Source organism: Geotrypetes seraphini, chromosome 5 (genome assembly GCF_902459505.1).
Source record: "Geotrypetes seraphini chromosome 5, aGeoSer1.1, whole genome shotgun sequence".
NCBI lineage: Eukaryota > Metazoa > Chordata > Amphibia > Gymnophiona > Dermophiidae > Geotrypetes > Geotrypetes seraphini.
This window is the reverse complement of record NC_047088.1, coordinates 103,352,229-103,372,822: the sequence shown is the minus strand read 5'-3', so window position 1 is coordinate 103,372,822 and position 20,594 is coordinate 103,352,229. Positions and strand designations below refer to the sequence as shown.

Sequence of the window (20,594 nt, the reverse complement as noted above, 5' to 3'; positions counted from 1 at the left end):
TGTTTTTTTCTTTGGGATTCTGCTTCAATATCGATGAGTGCCTTGGTACAGGTCGATGGTTCCGGTTCATATATGCATGGTACCGGTGTTTTTTCTTTCCTGCGAAAATGTTTTTCCCACACCAATGGTACCGGCGATGCAGCCAGCAGTACCGGTGTTTTTTCCTTTTTGACATATTTCCTTCAAGTCGACACTGTCATGTTCAGCTGTATTTTTAGTTGTTACTGTCGATTTTGGGTGCCATTCCGTTATCCATTCTTGACACCGGTAACACTTTCACAGGAGGCTTCTGCATATAAAGCGATGCCGGTCTTTAACGTTGCCGGTGTCGATTCGGTATGGGAAGGCCTTGCAGTCATTAAAGTGTCTTCGGCCTTTGATACCAACTCCCCAACATCGATTCTGTATAGTTGGGATTGCATCTCTGAGAGGAGGGTTTTTTGTTTTTTTGTTCATGACCCTATATCTCTCTAAAGCGGTGTTTGTTTTTTTTACCACATGCTTCTCTTGTTACTTCAGTGGGAATGATTCCTTAGGGGCATATCTACCCTTTGTGCCATTCCTTTGGAAGTTACCCTTGCAAACTTATTCCTTTGCCGTGGGTTTTATTTTCCTTGACCTATACCTTTCGAAACATTAAGGCTGTTTCAATAAATCCCTACTGGGGGAGTCTAATCTACAGGATAGTGTGTAGGCCTCTTGTCTTTCTGGGCAGAGGGGGCTAGACTAGGAATCGATTGGTTAATCAACTTCCCAGATTCCTATGCTGCCTCACTGGTTCAGTAACCACTTTACTTTGCATACATTTTATATGTTACTTTTCTCTGTTTACATGTACAGTGCCTGTGTTTTATATGATTGCCCACCAGGACAGGCTAGTAAATTCGCCTTGTTTGGGGACGACCTTTTTGGTGCTTCCATGATCCCGCTGGGACATTCCTATTCAGCAGTTGTCTTTTTCCTAGACCAGGCGAGACTCTCTGGTCAAGGCCAACTAGCTGTCTTCACCTTCATTTCAATCTTCTTCTTAACAAAGTTTTGTAGTTACTTTTTCCTATATTTAGGGCATACTCAAGTACTACATTCGGATCAATTCCTCATGTATCGCTAAGAGTTCATCATTTGCTCTCTGGGATTTCTTCATAGGGTAGGTTTTCTGAACTCAATGTTTTCACCTTGCTCTCAGATCCTTTTTCTCAAGGAGTCTGTTTTGAATTCTGCACAACCCTCCCTTTTTTGTTTTGCTGATTGCCATCGAAGGGTCCTCTTCTATTTGTGGAGTCACTGATTCTTATCCCATTTTCTGCTTGATTTCCAAGTACATTGGAGGGCTGAGATTTTTCCTGGATCTCGGAGCTCTCCTCATATTTCTGGTCAGGAGTTATTTTACTCATTTCTCCTCATTCAGACCTTCTACCTATGCTTCCTGGATCTCCACATATTCCAATTCCTACTGTTTTTTGGAATATGCCTTTGAGTTCAACTCAGTTGTTGCCATTACCAGTACAGAGTTCTTCTTTTCGGTCTGGCATCTTCTCCCTAATTCTTCACGATGTGTCTGATTATGTTGGCCGTATCTCTTTGATTACACGGCCTTCAGGTTTTTTCTTTTTCTGAACGTCTGGTTCATTAGGGCTGTTTCTTCTCAGGAGGTGATCTGAGCAATCTCTCAGACCATCTCTATTCTTCTGGTTCTAGGCTTTGAAATTACATTCCCTGTAATTATGTCTATAATTTTGGGGGGCAATCCTAGCCATCACTCTCATGAGAGCGTTTTTTCAGACTCTCATCTGTCTGTGTCATCAGTTGCGTCCTTTTCAAACCATCTTTGCCAGACACATAATGGTTTTTCTGAGCCACGGGGTTTTCAACTGTTCATGTTCTACCACGGATAGGACTACATTTTTGCATTCATCGGTGGTTTCTTGCTTCCCAGTGGTCTCAGGTGACGGATTGTCTCTCAAAGCATTTATATCTATGACATCGTCTCATTTACAGTCGATTCGTTTATGGATGATCTCTTCTAATCTATACAGAGGTCTTCTTTTTTTATTTGTCCCCTCATTATATGCTCATCACAACTGACACATCTTTTTATGCATGGGGGGTTCCTATGGATGATCTGCAGACTCAGGGTCTTTGGGCTGCCAGGAAATGGAACATTTTACATCAAAAGTTCCTAGAATTTAGAGTGATGATTTTGTCCTCAAGGTTTTTTCTTCCTCTACTCTGCCCTCAAGTCCTCCTCCTTTGCACGGACAATCAAGTAGTTATGGCTAAATGAACAGGCAAAGGAGGCCCAGCATATCTTGACTTGGGCGACAGCTTGCAATCTGCTCTTGCTGTCTGTCTACTTTCATGGGGAGTAGAATTCCCTAGCAGACAACTTCAGCAGAATTCTTCAACGAATGGACTCCTCTTTAAAAACTTTCCAGTCCATCAATGGAGCACCACACAAGTGGACTTGTTTGCGATTCCTCACAATCACCAGTTGCCCCAGTTTTGCTCCAGACTTTACTCCCTTCTCTGTCTGGCAGCAGATGTTTTTTCTTCTGGATTGGACGGGCATGTTTTCTATATGCATCCCCTCCACTTCTTCTCCTGTTGAGCATTTTATTTAAGCTCAAGAGAGAAGCAGTCACTGTTTTTTCTTTGCTGCATGGTAGCCAGGCAACATGGGTTCTTCCTTCTTCAATTCAGTTTCAGGGAGCCCTTGCCTCTTCTGATATTTCCTACTCGGTTCACTCCTACTCAGAAGTCTTTGATTCATTCCAATCTGCAATGATTTCCTTCTCGGTTGATTTTCTCGGGCTGTGTCTTTCTCACCCGGTTTGTTGTCTCCAGGAAACCAACCACTCAACAATGTTTCTATCACAAGTGGTCTAGGTTCTTTATCTTCATGTTCCATATTCTACACAGTGGAATTGCTTATAGATTGTTTTCTTCTTTTATTTGATTTGTCTCGATTCTATATCTCTCAGACTTCTTTTCCATGCTTTTGCATTTTTTCCTTTGTCAGTCGAGGGTATTCCTCTTACTGCTTATCCTCTGGTTTCCAGATTTATGACAGTGTCAAAACACCGCCCTCAGACTAATCTACTCACTTAGAAAATATGATCACATAACAGCTGCCTTCTTAGACTCCCACTGGCTACCCTTACAAGCACGAATTCAATTCAAATTCTACTGCCTATTATTCAAAGCTTTACACGGCTCTTCCCCATCCTACTTAACCAACCGCTTAAACCAGGTCTCCTCAAAAAGACACAGAAGAACCCCTAACCCTTTCACCTTCCCCCCTTTCAAGGGCACACATCGCAAGAAAATGTTCGATAACCTTCTGGCAACCCAAGCAGCAAAACTCAACCAATCTGTCACCAACCTGCTGACAACATCGGACAACTTCAAGATGTTCCGCAAAGAAATCAAAACCCTGCTCTTCAAAAAATTCATCCAAAAACCCTAACCCCCTTACCTACCACCAACTCACTTCACCAACCTCTCACCTTCATCCAGAAAATTCCAGTTACCCAAAAAAAAATTAAAAAAAAAAAAAAAAAAAAATTGCATCCTCACTGGAAAATGTCCAGTAATCTCCTCTGAAATGTTTACATCTCTGGAAATGTCCAGACAATTCTTTTGTAATCCGCCTTGAACTGCAAGGTATAGGCGGAATAGAAATCCGTAATGTAATGTAAACTACAACTCCTATTTTTCCTGTCGTTTGGGCCTATTGTAGCCCTTTTTTCACTTGGTTTTCAGGTTTCTAGTAGGGTTTTTTCCCCTGTGAAACTCTCTCTGCAGTCTCCTCATGTCGTCTGGGAATTTACTGTAGTTCTTTCCAGTTTGTTCAAGGCTACGTTTTCGATCAATGGCCACAGATCCTCTTTAGCTTCTTGCCTGGAAAGTAGTTTTTCCTGAATGCTCTCACCTCTACCAGGACGGTCGATGAATTCCAAGCATTTGTAGCAGATTCATCCTTCACAGTTTTTCATCATGACAAGATGGTTCTGCGTCCATGTCCAAAGTTTCTTCTACAAGTTGTTTCTTTTCTTCTCTATTCTAATCTTCATTTTATATACTGAATCTACTCCCTAAGGGGCTCAACTCGGTTTACAGTTTGTTAAATGAAACATAACAAGTAACATCACCTCATTCTCCTGCTGGAGAACCTGTTTTGTATACTTTGGACTGTACATGGGATTTGGCTTGCTATTTTGATCGGACCAAGCCACAACGATCTTCTCCCTAACTTTTCTTTTGATCCACACAAGTTAGGGTATCCTGTATTCAAGAGAACAATTTCTGCTAGGTTGGCTGCCTACTTCTCGTTCTGCTATGCTCAGACTGGCTTGTCACGAGAAAGTCGTGTCCCAGCCTAAAGAGTTAGAGCTCTGGCAACTTTTTGTTCCTTTCCTTAGATCTACATCATTAAGGACATCTGTAAAGCTGCCACATGGTCCTCAGTTCATACCTTCACTTCTCACTTCTGTCTGGATTTTTTCTCCAGACGGGATGGGCACTTCGGCCAATCTGTATTTCAATATATATATTTTCTTTGGCCAACTCTCCCACCATCCCATCTCTGTTAGCTTGGAGGTCACCCATCAGTGAGAATATGCTGCCTGCTTGTCCTGAGATAAAGCACCGTTTCTTATTGTAGCAGGTGTTATTCAGGGACAGCAGGCAGATATTCTCACCTCCCCGGGTTGGCTTCTTAGCTGGCGTATCTTAACTGAGGGACCACGTGCCTACATCGGGCGGGAAGGCACTTGCGCATGCGCGGTGCGGACTATCAAGAACTTTCTAAGTTCTTAAAGTGACGATGCACTTTTAAAGTGTCTGTACCGGGGCTTCGTCGGTGACGTCACCCATCAATGAGAATATCTGCCTGTTGTTCCTAGATAACACCTGTTACGGTAAGTAAGTGTGTTATCCAGCTCATTAAGTGCACATATTTTTTGTATGATCACTCTCACTGTTTCTTATCATACAATTGTGAATGAGTTATCCTTTTGATACTGATTTTAAATATGTATGTGTGTGTGTAATATATAAAAATATATATATATATTTATCCCAGGACAAGCAGGCAGCATATTCTTAACGCACGGGTGACGTCACCGACGGAGCCCCGGTATGGACACTTTTAACTAGAAAGTTCTAGTTGGCCGCACCGCGCATGCGCGAGTGCCTTCCCGCCCGATGGAGGAGTGCGTGGTCCCCAGTTCTTCGTTTCCGCGGAACGAAGAAGACGCATGTGTTTTCAACGGCTGTTGAAAAATCTGATTTTTGCCTTCCCGCTCGCGAAATTTTGTTCCTTTTTTGTTCCTTTCCCTTCGGGTTTCTTTTCCGTTCTAAAAAAAAAAAAAAAAAAAAAAACTTTGCTTTTTCTTTTTTCTTTATTTTTCAGGCCGGCCCCGGCGGGGCCTGTTGCCACCATACAGGCCTCCGGTTTTGATTTTGCGGAGGCCGTGTTTATCCCAGGACAAGCAGGCATGATATTCTCACATGTGGGTGACGTCATCTACGGAGCCCCAGCGCGGACAGCTTTTCAAGCAAACTTGCTAGAAGTTTCAAGTTTGCACACTGCACCACGCATGTGCTAGCCTTCTTGCCCACTAGAGGGCGCATCCCCACCTCGTGGTCCTCAGTTCATTTTCATCCGCGGAGCCAGAAGCCCTGTGGAGAATTTGTGCTAAATTGTGCCTTCTGTCGCCGCGGCTGTGTAGGGATTTTCGCACGGTCGCTGCGTTTTTTTGTCTTCTTCTTTCTTTATTTTCTTTCTTTTCTAAAAAAAAAAAAAAAATTTCGTTTCGTAGCTACCGGGGGCTCCCGGTAGCTGTGGCCGAGGAACCTCGTTTGTTCCCGGCTCTCTTTTGGGCCCATGTCCCGGCCCGTAACGGGCTTTAAAAAGTGCGGGCGCTGTGATCGGCTTCTATCAATTACTGATCCGCACGGGTGCTGTTTGCGGTGTTTGGGGCCCCAACACCCGACGGCGTCCTGCGAGAAGTGTGCCACTTTCCAGAAGCGGGCACTTAAACGCCGCAAAGCCCGCATGGCAGAACTTTTCTCGGTCGAGTCCCCTCCGGGGAAGGCCTCGAGTTCGGCCTCGGCTTCGGCCCCGGCCTTGACCTCGGCCTTGACCTCGGCCTCGACATCGGCCTCGACCTCAGCTTCGGGACCATCGGCTTCGCCTCGGGCCTCGATGCCTTCGAAACAACTGGCCTCTTCCAAGGCCTCGGGTAAGTCTTCGCTTCCCTCCTCAGCTCCGGGATCGTCCAAAAAGCCATCCTCGGGCTCGTCGGCGGGTGGGTCCGCCTCGGTTAAGCCCAAGATGCCCGCGTCCGCCGCCCCGAGGGAATACTCGAGACCGAGGTCGCCCTCCGAGGAGCGGCGGCAGGTCTTGCCGCAGGGAATGTCAATCCCCGTGTTTCAAGAATTGCTCCGGGCGTTAATCGCCTCGGAGCTCACCGGGGCCATTGACCAGCTGCAGCAGGCTTCGGCCTCGGCTACTTCGGCCTCGGCTGCTTCGGCCTCGGTGGCCCCACAGTTGGCGACCTCGGCCTCGGGTACCGGGGCTTCGGCTCCCGAGGCGCCCACGGCCTCGACCTCGGCGGTACCCTCGGACCCGGCTTCGCGGGATCCGCCAGAGCGTAGCGTGCGCCCAAAGGACAAGGTGCGCCGGGCGCGAAGAATCTCGTCTTCGTCCTCGAGGTCCTCGCGAGGTTCATCGCCCTCGGGCAGGTCTCGGGCGAGGCGCCGCCCGAGGAAGGCCAAGCGGTCTCGGACCTCGCCTCGGCGGCGTGGTCGCTCGTCGCCGGCCGGGGCCAATGCCTTGCAGGTGCGGGACCTGCGGGTCGATAACCCCATTTTGTTCCGGTCTCCGGCCAGGGAGAGCTCCCGGGCTTCCTCGCCGGGGCCGAAGGGTCGGGCCTCGGTGCCTCGGACCCCGGGGGGATCCCCGAAGGGTTCCTTCAGACGCACACGGTCTCCGACTCCGTCGAGGTCGCAGGAATGTGCCTCGTTGGGGTCGGGGTCAGGTAGGGAGCCCAGATACTCCCACGAGGCCTCTCCCTTCGGCTCCGCCGGGAAGTCTCGGTCTCCCTCTCCTCCTGCTAAACCCTCATCCTTTACGAGGTTTGTGCAGGATATGGCTGCGGCTTTGGGTGTTGACTTGTCTGAAGGGTCCACTTACACCAAGGAGTTCTTGGAGGAGCAGGATCTTCCTGCCCCCCCTAGGGAGTCCCCGCGCCTTCCGATTAACAAGGTCCTCTGTCAGACCTTCCTGAGGAATCTTGAGGCTCCCTTGACGGTCGCTGTGGTCCCCTCCAAAATGGAGTCTAAGTATCGCACCCTCCCCATCAAGGGGTTCGAGAAGGGCCAACTTTCCCATACTTCGCTCCTAGTGGAGTCGGCGGTCAAGAAATCGCAGCCCTCCAGGGTCTCGGCGACGGTCCCGCCGAGTAGGGAGGGCCGGACCCTAGACAAATTTGGGCGTCGTCTCTATGCGAACTCTCTGATGGCTACAAGGGTCCTGAACTACGCATTTTCGTACTCTTCCTTCCTCCGTACGATGGTGAAGGACCTCCCCTCTTTTCGTGAGGTGATGCCTGAGTCGCATAGGGACCGGTTCGCCACCTTTAGTTCGAATCTGGCCCAGCTGCGCCTATATTTATTCCACGCTGTTTATGATGCGTTTGAACTCGCCTCGAGGGTGTCAGCCTGTGCGGTGGCCATGCGCCGGCTGGCGTGGCTTCGTACCCTCGAGATGGAGTCAAATTTGCAGGAACGCCTGGCAAACTTGCCTTGCGTTGGGGTGGAATTATTTGATGACTCTTTGGATGCGGCGACGGAGCGACTGTCCAAACAGGAACGCTCCCTGGCCTCTCTGGTACGGCCGAAACCTAAGGCTCCTGCCCAGCGTCCTTTCCGGCAGCCCCCGAGGAGGTACCCTCAGAAGTCGACGTCGGCCTTCTCCAGACCGCCGCCACGGCGACAGCCCCAACAGAGTAGGGGTGGCCCCTCTAAACCTGCCGCGCAGGGGGCCGCCAAGACCGCGCCGTCCTTTTGACGGGATAGGCGGTTGGGGGCGGGCCCTCACCGCAATATCGCACCATCCCCTCCCCATCGGGGGTCGGCTGACGACCTTTGCCGGGGCCTGGTCGGCCGTCACGTCGGACGCATGGGTGCTCCGAACAATCTCAGAGGGCTATTCGCTCAACTTCTCCAGTCAGCCTCCAGACTTGCCACCCGGGGCTTGCCCTCCCAATCGGAACCAGTTGGCCCTTCTCCAGGAAGAAGCCAGGGCCTTGTTGACCCTCCGGGCGGTCGAAGTGGTTCCTCCCGATCAGAGGGGACGGGGGTTTTACTCCCGCTACTTTTTGGTCCCAAAAAAGACCGGGGACTTGCGCCCCATTTTGGACCTACGGAAGCTCAACAAGTTCCTGGTCCGAGAGAAGTTCCGTATGTTATCGCTTCCGGTTCTCTATCCGCTGTTGGAGGAGGGGGATTGGATGTGCTCCCTGGACTTGAAGGAAGCATACACCCATGTTCCGGTGCATCCCGCTTACCGCAGGTTCTTGCGCTTTCAAGTGGGGGATTTGCACCTGCAGTATCGGGTTCTTCCTTTCGGTCTGGCGTCATCCCCTCGGGTGTTCACCAAGTGTATGGTAGTGGTGGCGGCGGCCCTGCGCACGCGGGGTCTACAGGTCTTTCCCTACCTGGACGATTGGCTAATCAAGGCCCCGTCCAGGGAGGGGGTTATCTTAGCGACCCGACAGACTATCAATCTTCTACAAGACCTGGGGTTCGAAGTGAACTTTCCCAAGTCTCAATTGTGCCCGGCACAGTCTCTCCAGTTTATCGGAGCCGTGCTGGACACGGTTCGCCTCCGCGCTTTTCTCCCCCCTCTTCGGCGGGATACCCTGCTTCGGTGGTGCCGCCACTGTCAGGGGCAGCGGGAGGTGTCGGCCCAGCACATGATGGTTTTGCTGGGTCACATGGCGTCGACGGTTCACGTCACGCCTTTCGCTCGCTTGCACCTGAGGCTCGCGCAGTGGACTCTGGCGTCGCAATGGCGACAGGATCGCGACCCGGTGTCTTCCCGGATATCGGTGACCCCTTGCTTACGTCGATCGCTCCGTTGGTGGACCGACTCTTCCAATTTGTCAGGGGGTTTGCTGTTTCTCGTTCCTCCTCACACCAAGGTCTTGACGACGGACTCCTCCGAGTACGCGTGGGGAGCTCACCTGGACGGTCTGCGGACGCAGGCTCTGTGGTCGGCCGAGGATCGTCGTTGTCACATCAATGTGCTGGAGCTTCGCGCCATTTTTCTAGCTGCGCGAGCTTTTGTCCACCTACTGCACGACCAGGTGGTACTCGTGCGGACGGACAACCAGGTAGCGATGTACTATGTCAACAAACAGGGGGGTACGGGCTCTTGGCCTCTGTGTCACGAGGCTCTCCGCCTTTGGGACTGGGCGATCTCGCAGAACATATTCCTGCGGGCAGTTTACATTCAGGGAGAGCAAAACCGGCTGGCGGACAAGCTCAGTCGTCTTCTTCAGCCGCACGAGTGGTCTCTGAATTCCCGGGTCCTTCGCATGGTCTTCGACCGCTGGGGAACTCCTCAGGTGGATCTGTTTGCCTCACCGGAGACCCACAAACTGCCCCTCTATTGTTCTCGGATTTACTCTCCGGATCGTCTCGAGGCGGATGCCTTCCTTCTCGATTGGGAGGGGAAGTTCCTTTATGCGTTTCCGCCGTTTCCACTGATTTTGAGAACGTTGGTTCATCTCAGATCGACCGGAGCCTCCATGATCCTCATTGCGCCTCGTTGGGCCAGGCAGCCCTGGTTCTCCCTACTTCTTCAACTCAGTACCAGGGAACCTCTGCTTCTGCCGGTGTTTCCCTCTCTGCTGTCTCAGAGTCGGGGTTCGCTGTTGCATCCCAATCTTCAGTCTTTACATCTGACTGCTTGGTTTCTCTCCCCCTGACTTCGATTCCGGTGTCTCGGGCCGTGAGGGACATTTTAGAGGCCTCGCGTAAGGTCTCGACTCGGCTTTGCTATGCTCAGAAATGGACCAGGTTTACATCCTGGTGTTCTTTGAATCGTCTGGAACCGGATTCGGTGCCTGTGGCTTCGGTTCTGGAGTATCTTTTGCATTTGTCTGAGTCTGGCCTGAAAACGACTTCCATTCGGGTACATCTCAGTGCCATTGCAGCATTCCATCGGCATCTTGAGGGTCGTTCTCTCTCTCTTCATCCTCTGGTGACTCGTTTCATGAAGGGGCTAGTGAATATCCATCCTCCTCTGAAACCTCCTCCGGTGGTGTGGGATCTTAATGTGGTCTTGGCTCAGCTGATGAAGCCTCCCTTTGAGCCCATCGACAAGTCGCATCTTAAGTTTCTTACTTGGAAAGTAGTCTTTTTGATTGCACTCACGTCTGCTCGTCGGATCAGTGAACTACAGTCCTTGGTGGCGGATCCTCCTTTCACGGTGTTTCATCATGATAAGGTGGTTCTTCGCACCCATCCAAAATTTTTACCTAAAGTTGTGTCTGATTTCCACCTCAATCAGTCTATTGTCCTTCCGGTGTTTTTTCCGAAGCCCCATTCTCATCCTGGTGAGGCGGTGCTTCATACCCTTGACTGTAAGAGGGCGTTGGCCTTTTATCTCCAACGCTCCAAGTCTTATCGGAAGGTTCCTCAATTATTTTTGTCCTTTGATCCTAATCGTTTGGGACACCCGGTTTCAAAGCGCACCTTGTCAAACTGGTTAGCTGCTTGTATTTCTTTTTGCTACGCTCAGGCTGGACTCCCGCTTGCGGGTCGTGTTACGGGTCATAAAGTCCGAGCGATGGCAGCTTCTGTGGCTTTCCTCCGATCTACACCTATGGAGGACATTTGTAAAGCTGCCACTTGGTCTTCGGTTCATACGTTCACCTCCCACTACTGTCTGGACACTTTGTCCAGAAGCGACGGCCGGTTTGGCCAGTCGGTGTTACGTAACCTGTTTTCATAATTTGCCATCCTCCCACCTGCCCTTTTTTGGTTGGCTTGGAGGTCACCCACATGTGAGAATATCATGCCTGCTTGTCCTGGGATAAAGCACAGTTACTTACCGTAACAGGTGTTATCCAGGGACAGCAGGCATATATTCTCACAACCCGCCCACCTCCCCGGGGATGGCTTCTTTGCTATGATATGGAACTGAGGACCACGAGGTGGGGATGCGCCCTCTAGTGGGCAAGAAGGCTAGCACATGCGTGGTGCAGTGTGCAAACTTGAAACTTCTAGCAAGTTTGCTTGAAAAGCTGTCCGCGCTGGGGCTCCGTAGATGACGTCACCCACATGTGAGAATATATGCCTGCTGTCCCTGGATAACACCTGTTACGGTAAGTAACTGTGCTTTCCCTTCATGCCCCCTCAGCCGGGCTTTAAGAAGTGCCAGCGGTGTGCACGCCCGATCTCTCTCACTGACCTGCACAATTGGTGCCTACAGTGCCTGGGTCCAGAGCATCGGGCTGACACCTGCACCCGCTGTGCTACTCTTAAAAAACGTACATTAAAAAATAGACAGATCCAACAGAATATCCTTTTCGGTACCGGATCTGCCATGGAATCGGACGCGTTGTCGACGGCACCGCAAAAGTCGGCACCGACTACTTCGACGCCTGATCCTTCCTCAGGGTCGCTGGCACCAGGTAAGCCGGCTAAGAAGCCTTCCACTTCCCTTGAGCGCCCTCCTGCCACAGCGGCGACGCCGGTCCTCCTGGCATCACGTCGACCCCGCAAGTGCTCCGCCCCAATTTCGGTGAGTGCCTCGTCATCGACCTCCTCATCGCCGGGGCATGGAGCGGCACCTATGGTACCAAAAAAGAAAAAAGCGGTACCGGTGCCTCCTCTGGACGACCGCATTGCGGCCATACTCCAAAGCCAATTGCAGGAGCAACTACAGCAACAACTCCAATACTTGTTGCCAGCAATGTTGGCCCCACTCCTTCCGGTACCAGACCGGCCCGAGCCTCGCACCATACCACCGGTGTCGACACCATCGGTACCGTTGAACACGTCCATGCCAGTGCTCGCGGCTGAACCACTCAATCCTCCCGTGCAATCACGCTCTGATGCCGACCCTCCCCAACATCAAGTCCGACACCGGTCCCCCCGAGACCAGGATCGGCACCGGTCTTCCTCCCCCGGTACCGTCTCGATGCGCTCTGGCAAATCTCTCTCTAAGACTCGCCACACTGAGCCATCCACACCACCGTCCCGTCCTGCGCACACCGATGTCAGGGACTCGGACTTATGGGAAGAATCCCCACCCGGTACCGATGATGAGGCTTCATCAACGGACGAGGAACCCTCCATGGTCGATACCAGTTCCAAACCTGAACAGTCATCATTCACCAAATTTCTAAGGGAAATGTCAGCGGCTCTTTCTCTCCCATTGGAATCCGACTCTAAGAAGTCCCAGGCTTTTCTTGACGCCTTAGACTTCGAACAACCCCTCAAAGAATTTTTGAAGTTACCCGTCCATGACATCTTAAGGGAAACTTTTTACAAAAATTGGGAAAACCCTCTCACAGTACCGGGAGCCCCTTGAAAACTGGACAGTTTATACAGGGTCATTCCTATCCCGGGGTTCGACAAACCTCAACTACCCCATGAATCCCTTCTAGTGGAGTCCACCTTAAAGAAAACCCAGGGCTCCAGTGTTTATGCCTCCACCCCTCCTGGCAGAGAAGGCAGAACAATGGATAAATTTGGCAAGCGCCTTTATCAAAATTCCATGCTTGCCAACAGGGCTAATAATTATACCTTCCACTTCTCCTTTTACATGAAGCATTTGGTGCAACAACTCTCCTCCTTACAAAAGTACATCCCTGAGCGTAAGGTTCCTGTTTTTCAACAACAAATTTCCAGTTTACTCCAACTCCGGAAATTCATGGTGCGCTCCATTTACGACTCTTTTGAGCTGACCTCTCGAGCATCTGCCATGGCTGTTGCCATGAGGCACCTGGCCTGGCTGAGAGTTTCTGACCTTGATATTAATCACCAAGACCGCCTGGCTAACGCACCTTGTCTTGGTGATGAACTCTTCGGGGAGTCCCTGGACTCAACCACCCAGAAACTCTCGGCACACAAGACCAGGTGGGATACCCTGATCAAACCTAAGAAGAAGACTCCACCTGCTCGCCCCTACAGACAGCAGTCTTCCTACCAACGCAGGTTCTCGGCCAGACCTCTCAACCTGCCTCAACAACAGCCTCGCCGACCTCGTCAACAACACCAAACTCAGGCGCACTCACAGTCTCACCAACCTGCCAAGCCTCTCCCTCCATCAAAACCATCTCAGCCCTTTTGACTCTTTTCTCCAGGGCATAGCCAGCCTCCCACCATCATTGCCTCTTCCTCAGCCGATCGGAGGACGCCTTCAACTCTTCCTCAGCCATTGGGAGGTCATCACATCAGACCAGTGGGTCCTCAACATCATTCACCACGGCTACTCTCTAAACTTCCAGACTCTTCCACCAGACAATCCTCCCATAGAGTCTGTTTCTCACTCCTCCCAATCCCTCCTTCTTCTCAATGCCATCGAAGTACCTCCAGTCCAAAGGGGTCAGGGTTTCTACTCCCGCTACTTCCTGGTTCCCAAGAAGACAGGAGACCTCCGTCCCATCCTCGATCTCAGGGACCTCAACAAGTGTCTGGTCAAGGAGAAGTTCAGAATGCTCTCCCTTGCCACGCTTTACCCTCTTCTCTCTCAACACGACTGGCTATGTTCCCTAGACCTCAAAGAGGCCTACACTCACATCCCCATCAATCTGACTTCACGGCGCTACCTCCGATTTCAGGTACAGCACCGTCACTATCAGTACAAAGTGCTAACCTTTGGCCTCGCATCATCACCCCGGGTGTTCACCAAGTGCCTCATTGTGGTGGCGGCCTTTCTCAGGTCCCACAACCTCCAGGTGTTCCCCTACTTGGACGATTAGTTAGTGAAAGCACCTACGTCTCCCCTTGTGCTACAAGCCACTCAGCACACCATCTCCTTCCTCCACCTCCTGGGGTTCGAGATCAACTACCCCAAGTCGCATCTGCTTCCCACACAACGACTTCAGTTTATTGGAGCCGTCCTCGACACCACTCTGATGAGGGCGTTTCTCCCCTCAGACTGCCAACGGACCCTGCTCCACCTCTGCAGTCAGGTGCTCCTTCGTCGCTCCATTCCAGCTCGGCACATGATGGTCCTCCTGGGCCACATGGCCTCGACGGTCCACGTGCTTCCTCTGGCGCGACTACACCTCAGGACACCTCAATGGACTCTGGCCAACCAATGGTCACAGACCACGGATCCTCTTTCTCATCCCATCTCTGTGACATCGTCTCTTCGGCAATCTCTTCATTGGTGGTTGAACTCCTCCAATCTTTCCAGGGGCCTCCTCTTTCATCTGCCCCCTCACTCCATGATCATAACCACGGATGCCTCCCCCTATGCATGGGGAGCTCACCTGGGAGATCTTCGCACCCTGGGACTCTGGACCCATCAGGAGCGTCAACATCACATCAACTTCCTCAAACTCAGGGCCATGTTCTATGCTCTCAAGGCCTTCCAGCACCTTCTCTACCCTCAGGTTCTTCTGTGCACAGACAACCAAGTTGCCATGTACTACATAAACAAGCAAGGCGGCACCGGATCTCCCCTCCTCTGTCAGGAGGCCATCCGCATCTGGACCTGGGCCACGGCCCACACTGTCTATATCCAGGGCGAACAGAACTCCCTGGCCGACAATCTCAGCCGCATCCTTCAACCTCACGAGTGGACTCTGGATCCTCCCACACTCCGCTCCATCTTTGCTCGCTGGGGCACTCCTCAGGTGGACCTCTTTGCAGCTCCTCACAACCATCAGCTGCCCCAGTTCTGCTCCAGACTCTTCTCTCCTCATCGTCTGGCCCCGAATGCATTCCTGCTTGACTGGACGGATCGGTTCCTCTATGCCTTCCCTCCACTGCCTCTGATGTTGCGAACGTTATTCAAACTCCGCAGGGACAGAGCCACCATGATTCTCATCGCCCCTCGGTGGCCTCGCCAACACTGGTTCTCCCTCCTGCTCCAGCTCAACTCCAGGGAGCCCATTCCTCTTCCTGTGTTTCCTACTCTACTTGCGCAGCAGCATCAGTCTCTACTACATCCCAATCTGTCCTCGCTCCACCTGACAGCTTGGTTTCTCTTGGGCTGACCTCTCCAGAGAATCTGTCTCAGCCTGTCCGTCGCATTTTGGCTGCCTCCAGGAAACCGGCCACCCTCCAATGTTACCATCAGAAGTGGACCAGGTTCTCCTCTTGGTGTCTACTGCATCATCACGATCCCACTTCGTTGGCGGTGGAAACTGTACTGGACTATTTGCTCTCTCTGTCAGACGCTGGCCTCAAGTCTACCTCAATCAGAGTCCATCTCAGCGCCATCACTGCGTTTCATGAGCCGATCCTCGGAAAACCACTTACGGCTCATCCCCTGGTTTCCCGGTTCATGAGAGGCCTCTTCAGTGTCAAACCACCTCTGAAGCCCCCTCCAGTCGTCTGGGACCTGAATGTGGTTTTATCAGCCCTCATGAAACCTCCCTTTGAGCCTCTTGCCACTACTTCACTCAAATTTCTAACGTGGAAGGTGCTTTTCCTCATTGCCATCACCTCTGCCAGGAGGGTTAGTGAGCTGAATGCACTGGTTGCCAACCCACCTTTCACTGTTTTTCACCATGACAAGGTGGTTCTGCGTACCCATCCTAAATTCCTTCCCAAGGTGGTCTCGGACTTCCACCTCAACCAATCCATTGTGTTGCCTGTTTTTTTCCCTAAGCCCCATTCTCATCCTGGGGAACAGGTGTTACACACGCTGGACTGTAAGCGTGCCCTTGCATACTACCTTGACAGTACCAGGGCTCACCGCTCGTCCCCTCAGCTCTTTTTGTCCTTCGACCCTAACCGTCTAGGTCGCCCTATCTCTAAACGGACGCTCTCTAACTGGCTTGCTGCCTGCATTGCGTTCTGTTATGCTCGGGCCGGTCTCTCACTGGAAGGTGCTGTCACGGCCCACAGGGTCAGAGCTATGGCTGCTTCTGTGGCTTTCCTCCGTTCCACGCCCATTGAGGAAATCTGCAAGACTGCCACTTGGTCCTTAGTTCACACGTTCACTACTCACTACTGTCTGGATACCTTCTCCAGACGGGATGGACACTTCGGCCAATCTGTGTTACATAATTTATTTTCCTAATGGCCAACCATCCCTCCTCCCTCTCTGTTAGCTTAGAGGTCACCCATGCGTTAAGAATATGCTGCCTGCTTGTCCTGGGATAAAGCACAGTTACTTACCGTAACAGGTGTTATCCAGGGACAGCAGGCAGATATTCTTACGTCCCACCCACCTCCCCGGGTTGGCTTCTTAGCTGGCTTATCTTAACTGGGGACCACGCACTCCTCCGTCGGGCGGGAAGGCACTCGCGCATGCGCGGTGCGGCCAACTAGAACTTTCTAGTTAAAAGTGTCCGTACCGGGGCTCCGTCGGTGACGTCACCCGTGCGTTAAGAATATCTGCCTGCTGTCCCTGGATAACACCTGTTACGGTAAGTAACTGTGCTATATATATGTATGTATTTAAAATTTATAATTTTGTTGTTTTGAAGATCACAAAAGTTAAATACGTGGATAAGATTCACATTGGGAACTATGAAATAGATGCCTGGTACTTCTCTCCTTTCCCGGAGGATTATGGGAAGCAGCCCAAACTCTGGATTTGTGAATACTGCCTCAAATACATGAAGTTTGAGAAGAGCTACAGGTATCACCTTGTAAGTTAAGTGTTCTGTAATATATCTGTCTTAAAACAGCAATAGAGATTATCTAAGACTGAGCTCTGTAACAATGAAGAATACAAACCACTGTGTGATTGTTTCAGGGCCTGTGCCAGTGGCGTCAACCTCCAGGGAAGGAGATCTACCGAAAAAGTAACATCTCTGTGTATGAAGTGGATGGCAGGGATCATAAGGTGAGAGCTGGGACTTAGTGAGACGGAGGGTAAGAGAACAGCAGGGTCTAGAAAACAATCCTGTTAATTTCCTATCAAAAGAAATTATGGCAGGTACCATCTTAGGTAGCCAAATGGGGCGGGTCACTGGGGCCATAGCCCAGCCAATATTTGGCCCAGCGTGGTATCAGAAAGGTCTTGGATGAAGAATTTTGAAAATTAGTTTGGCCCCTTCAGCTAAAAAGTTATGCTTCATCAGGCACCATACAAGAGTTTAAGTGAGTGTGACAGTAGGTTTAATCAGTCTTATCTTGGAAAACTTCTCTTTGAGGTTTGGATTCCAACTCTATCCTTGTCATCCATTTTTATGATTTTAAAGTTAACTTTAAAAAAATTATATTAAAATAGCTTGTTGTCACACAAACATATTTTAAGATAACTTCTAGATTAAGGCATCCCTTGTTTTGAGGACTGCTATCTTGCTTCTGAGAGAGAAAAAACTGCTCACTTATAATATACATCCTCAAAAAATAATAGGATACCAGTACTTACAAATTTACCTATCTTGTGAAGGGCTTGGCTCTACTGTGTATGTGTTTAGTGCACAGCAGTACGTATGTCTAGTAACTATAGAAATAATAGTAATAGTAGTAGTTATATGAAGATCTGAGAGGGGCCCCACATGTGTTTGATGGTTAGATAAACATATAAGACAGCATTGAGAGCATAACTCCAACTGATACTCTCCATGCATGAGGACTGGCATTATGCTCTCCTCAGAACACCTGTTACAGATAAGCAATTTTTTTCTTTTCTTTTTGCCCTCTTCTTGAAGACAATAATACTCTTATTTCTTTCTTCCCCCATTAGATCTATTGTCAGAACCTTTGCCTTCTGGCTAAGCTCTTCCTAGACCACAAGACCCTGTACTTTGATGTTGAACCTTTTGTCTTCTACATCCTGACTGAGGTAGATCGGCAGGGAGCCCACATTGTTGGCTACTTTTCCAAGGTACTGATGCTCAACTCTAAATTGCATGGGACTGCTGAGTAATGAGTTTGGCTGACTTATATGCAGTTTGTATGTTTATAGATTTCTATCAGAATAGCACTTGATTAATTCTGCTAGTGAAAGTGGATAATGAAGATCTGCGATGGGAGAAAACCTTTTGATCTGCTCAGGTTCTTGATTTTCTTCCCCCCCTCCCCCCTTTTCAGGAAAAGGAGTCACCAGATGGTAACAATGTAGCTTGCATTCTGACATTACCTCCATACCAGAGACGTGGTTATGGCAAGTTCCTGATCGCTTTCAGTAAGTAGTATTCCCCTTCAACCTTCCAGGGATATTTGCGGAGGGTTGGGCGAGGCGGGAGGGTTGCATTTGCCTTGCTAAATAATCCAAAGTAGTTTAGGTCCATGTATATGATTTGACTAAACTCTATCCCTTCCAATTAATTACAGGTTATGAGCTCTCTAAGCTAGAGAGCACTGTGGGATCCCCTGAGAAGCCCCTCTCTGATCTGGGCAAGCTGAGCTACCGTAGTTATTGGTCTTGGGTGTTGCTGGAGATTCTACGGGACTTCAGGGGGACATTATCTATTAAGGACCTCAGGTGATTAACATTCCTCCTTTGAACCCTAGGTGTTACATTACATTACATTAGTGATTTCTATTCCGCCAATACCTTGCTGTTCAAAGCGGATTACAAAAGAAGTTATCTGGCCATTTCCAGAGGAATTGAAGAGTAGAGCGAGTCTTGCGGTGTTAGTTTGTCTTCAAGGATTTCTTGAATAGGATGGTTTTTATTTCTTTTCTAAACGATTTGTATTCAACTGGTGTTCAACTGGATGTGCTTGAGCAAATGAGATAATAAAGAACTTCAGCTCTCCTGTAATCTTAGCTTCCCTGGGGTTCAGTGCAGCTCTTGATGAAACCATTTCTATTTTGTGTAATTATTATTATTATTAGTTATCGTATACCACCTATCAAAGGAGGTTGTATACGCGGTTTTTACATTCAGGTACTCAAGCATTATATCAGTGACTATATATTAATGGATTAATTTTTTTACATTGGAAGTATCAAGGTGTTTGGGGTGATGGACTACATTTGTAGTTTTGAAAGTTGGATTTTGACAGGCTTTGTAAAGTTGGGGTTTTGTTTTGGGGTTGTTTTTTTTGGGGGGTATGCGATGTCCTAGATCTGAATAGCTCCTGATTTTTCTATTTAAAGTTGTTGTACTAGCTTTGATCCTTATTGCAGTAATCCAATTGATTGTGCTATATGTAGGTTGCTCTGAATATTTGGTAAGGAAGCCACAGTTTTTAGAAAATACAGCTTTTAAGACTATACTCATCAAGAAGATTAGATAAGATTTTAAATACAAAGTATTTATTTTAAAAATAATTCTAGCCTGACTAGGTAACAATGAGACTTAAGATACAAAGATACAACTCTTCTCTGGGTTAATTCCCCAATATGTCATCACTGATAGAGAGCCCTGAAGGGAAGACCAAACTAGGTTCAAAAGCTAAGACTTCTTTTACATTTTCCTTATATAAAGGGTATACAATATAAAAGTATTTATACCATTAGTTTTACTTGCAATGCAGTTAAGCTCTGGAATGAGCTACCAGAAGGTATTTGAATTATATCCAATTATGAACTTTTTAGACAACTTCTGAAAACTTGGTGATTTGATTTTTTTTTTTTTTTTACTGTGAATTGTGCTATAAATTGTGATCTTGAATAATCTTTTTATTTTCTGGGAATGCCTGGATTTTAAGTTTGATTTTACAATTGTAAGCTGCACTGAATTACTGGATATGATTAATTAATGGCTATATTAGATATTCCACCCCTTCCCTCCTTTATCATTTGGTTGCCTGTCCTTAGAGAATGAGCCCATCCTCTTCTGTTAGAGGCCCCCTCCAGAAATTATACCGTAAACTCTCAGTTATCTGACACCCATGGGGATTTTTAGATGCCGGATAACTGTAGTTTCTGGTTGCTTGAGACTTACTGTAAAAAATTGTTTTGTCTCCCTTTCCACCTCATTCTTATCATCCCCCTCACCCCCCCTACACACACACTTATAGGTCAAGCATCCATCCATCTCCCCTCCCCTTCACCCTGCAGAACCAGTATCCATGTCCTTTCCTCCCCCCACACTTTTGGTCCCCATCCTCCCCTCTGGGTCTGGTCCTCCTTCCTCGGCGCGAGTCTGGCCCCCACCCCCTTACAGTCCCAAATCTTTCTCCCTCACCCGAAGCAGTAGCAGCAGCCAGTGAGCAAAGGAAGCACCGTAAACAGGCTGCTTCCGGAAAGGCCCCGCTGTCTGCCACTACTGCTTCAGGGAGGGATGGGGTTGTCAGGACCGGTTCTGCTGCTTTGGGGACCGGAAGGAGGGAGAGGTTTTCAGGACCGGCTACCGCTTCAGGAAAGGGAGGGAGGGAGATTCTGGCTGCCGCTGATGTTTTGGGGGCTGGAGGGAAGGGGGTTGCTCAGGTCAACTTTGGAGATTGAGGAGTGCTGGATTTTTGCTGGTTGGTTGAGAATGTCAGTTA

At 49.5% G+C, this 20,594-nt stretch overlaps 1 protein-coding gene across 2 annotated transcripts in view; it reads left to right on the top strand.

The window, feature by feature from the left end:
• KAT8 (lysine acetyltransferase 8) overlaps window positions 1-20,594 on the top strand; it is a 69,109-nt gene that overhangs the window by 46,748 nt on the left and 1,767 nt on the right. For both annotated transcript variants that reach the window (XM_033944680.1, XM_033944679.1), the window contains exons 5-9: window positions 16,689-16,853; window positions 16,961-17,050; window positions 17,900-18,040; window positions 18,247-18,340; window positions 18,490-18,640. In XM_033944680.1, coding sequence (XP_033800571.1) covers window positions 16,689-16,853; window positions 16,961-17,050; window positions 17,900-18,040; window positions 18,247-18,340; window positions 18,490-18,640 — 641 coding nt within the window. The remainder of the gene's footprint in view (window positions 1-16,688; window positions 16,854-16,960; window positions 17,051-17,899; window positions 18,041-18,246; window positions 18,341-18,489; window positions 18,641-20,594) is intronic.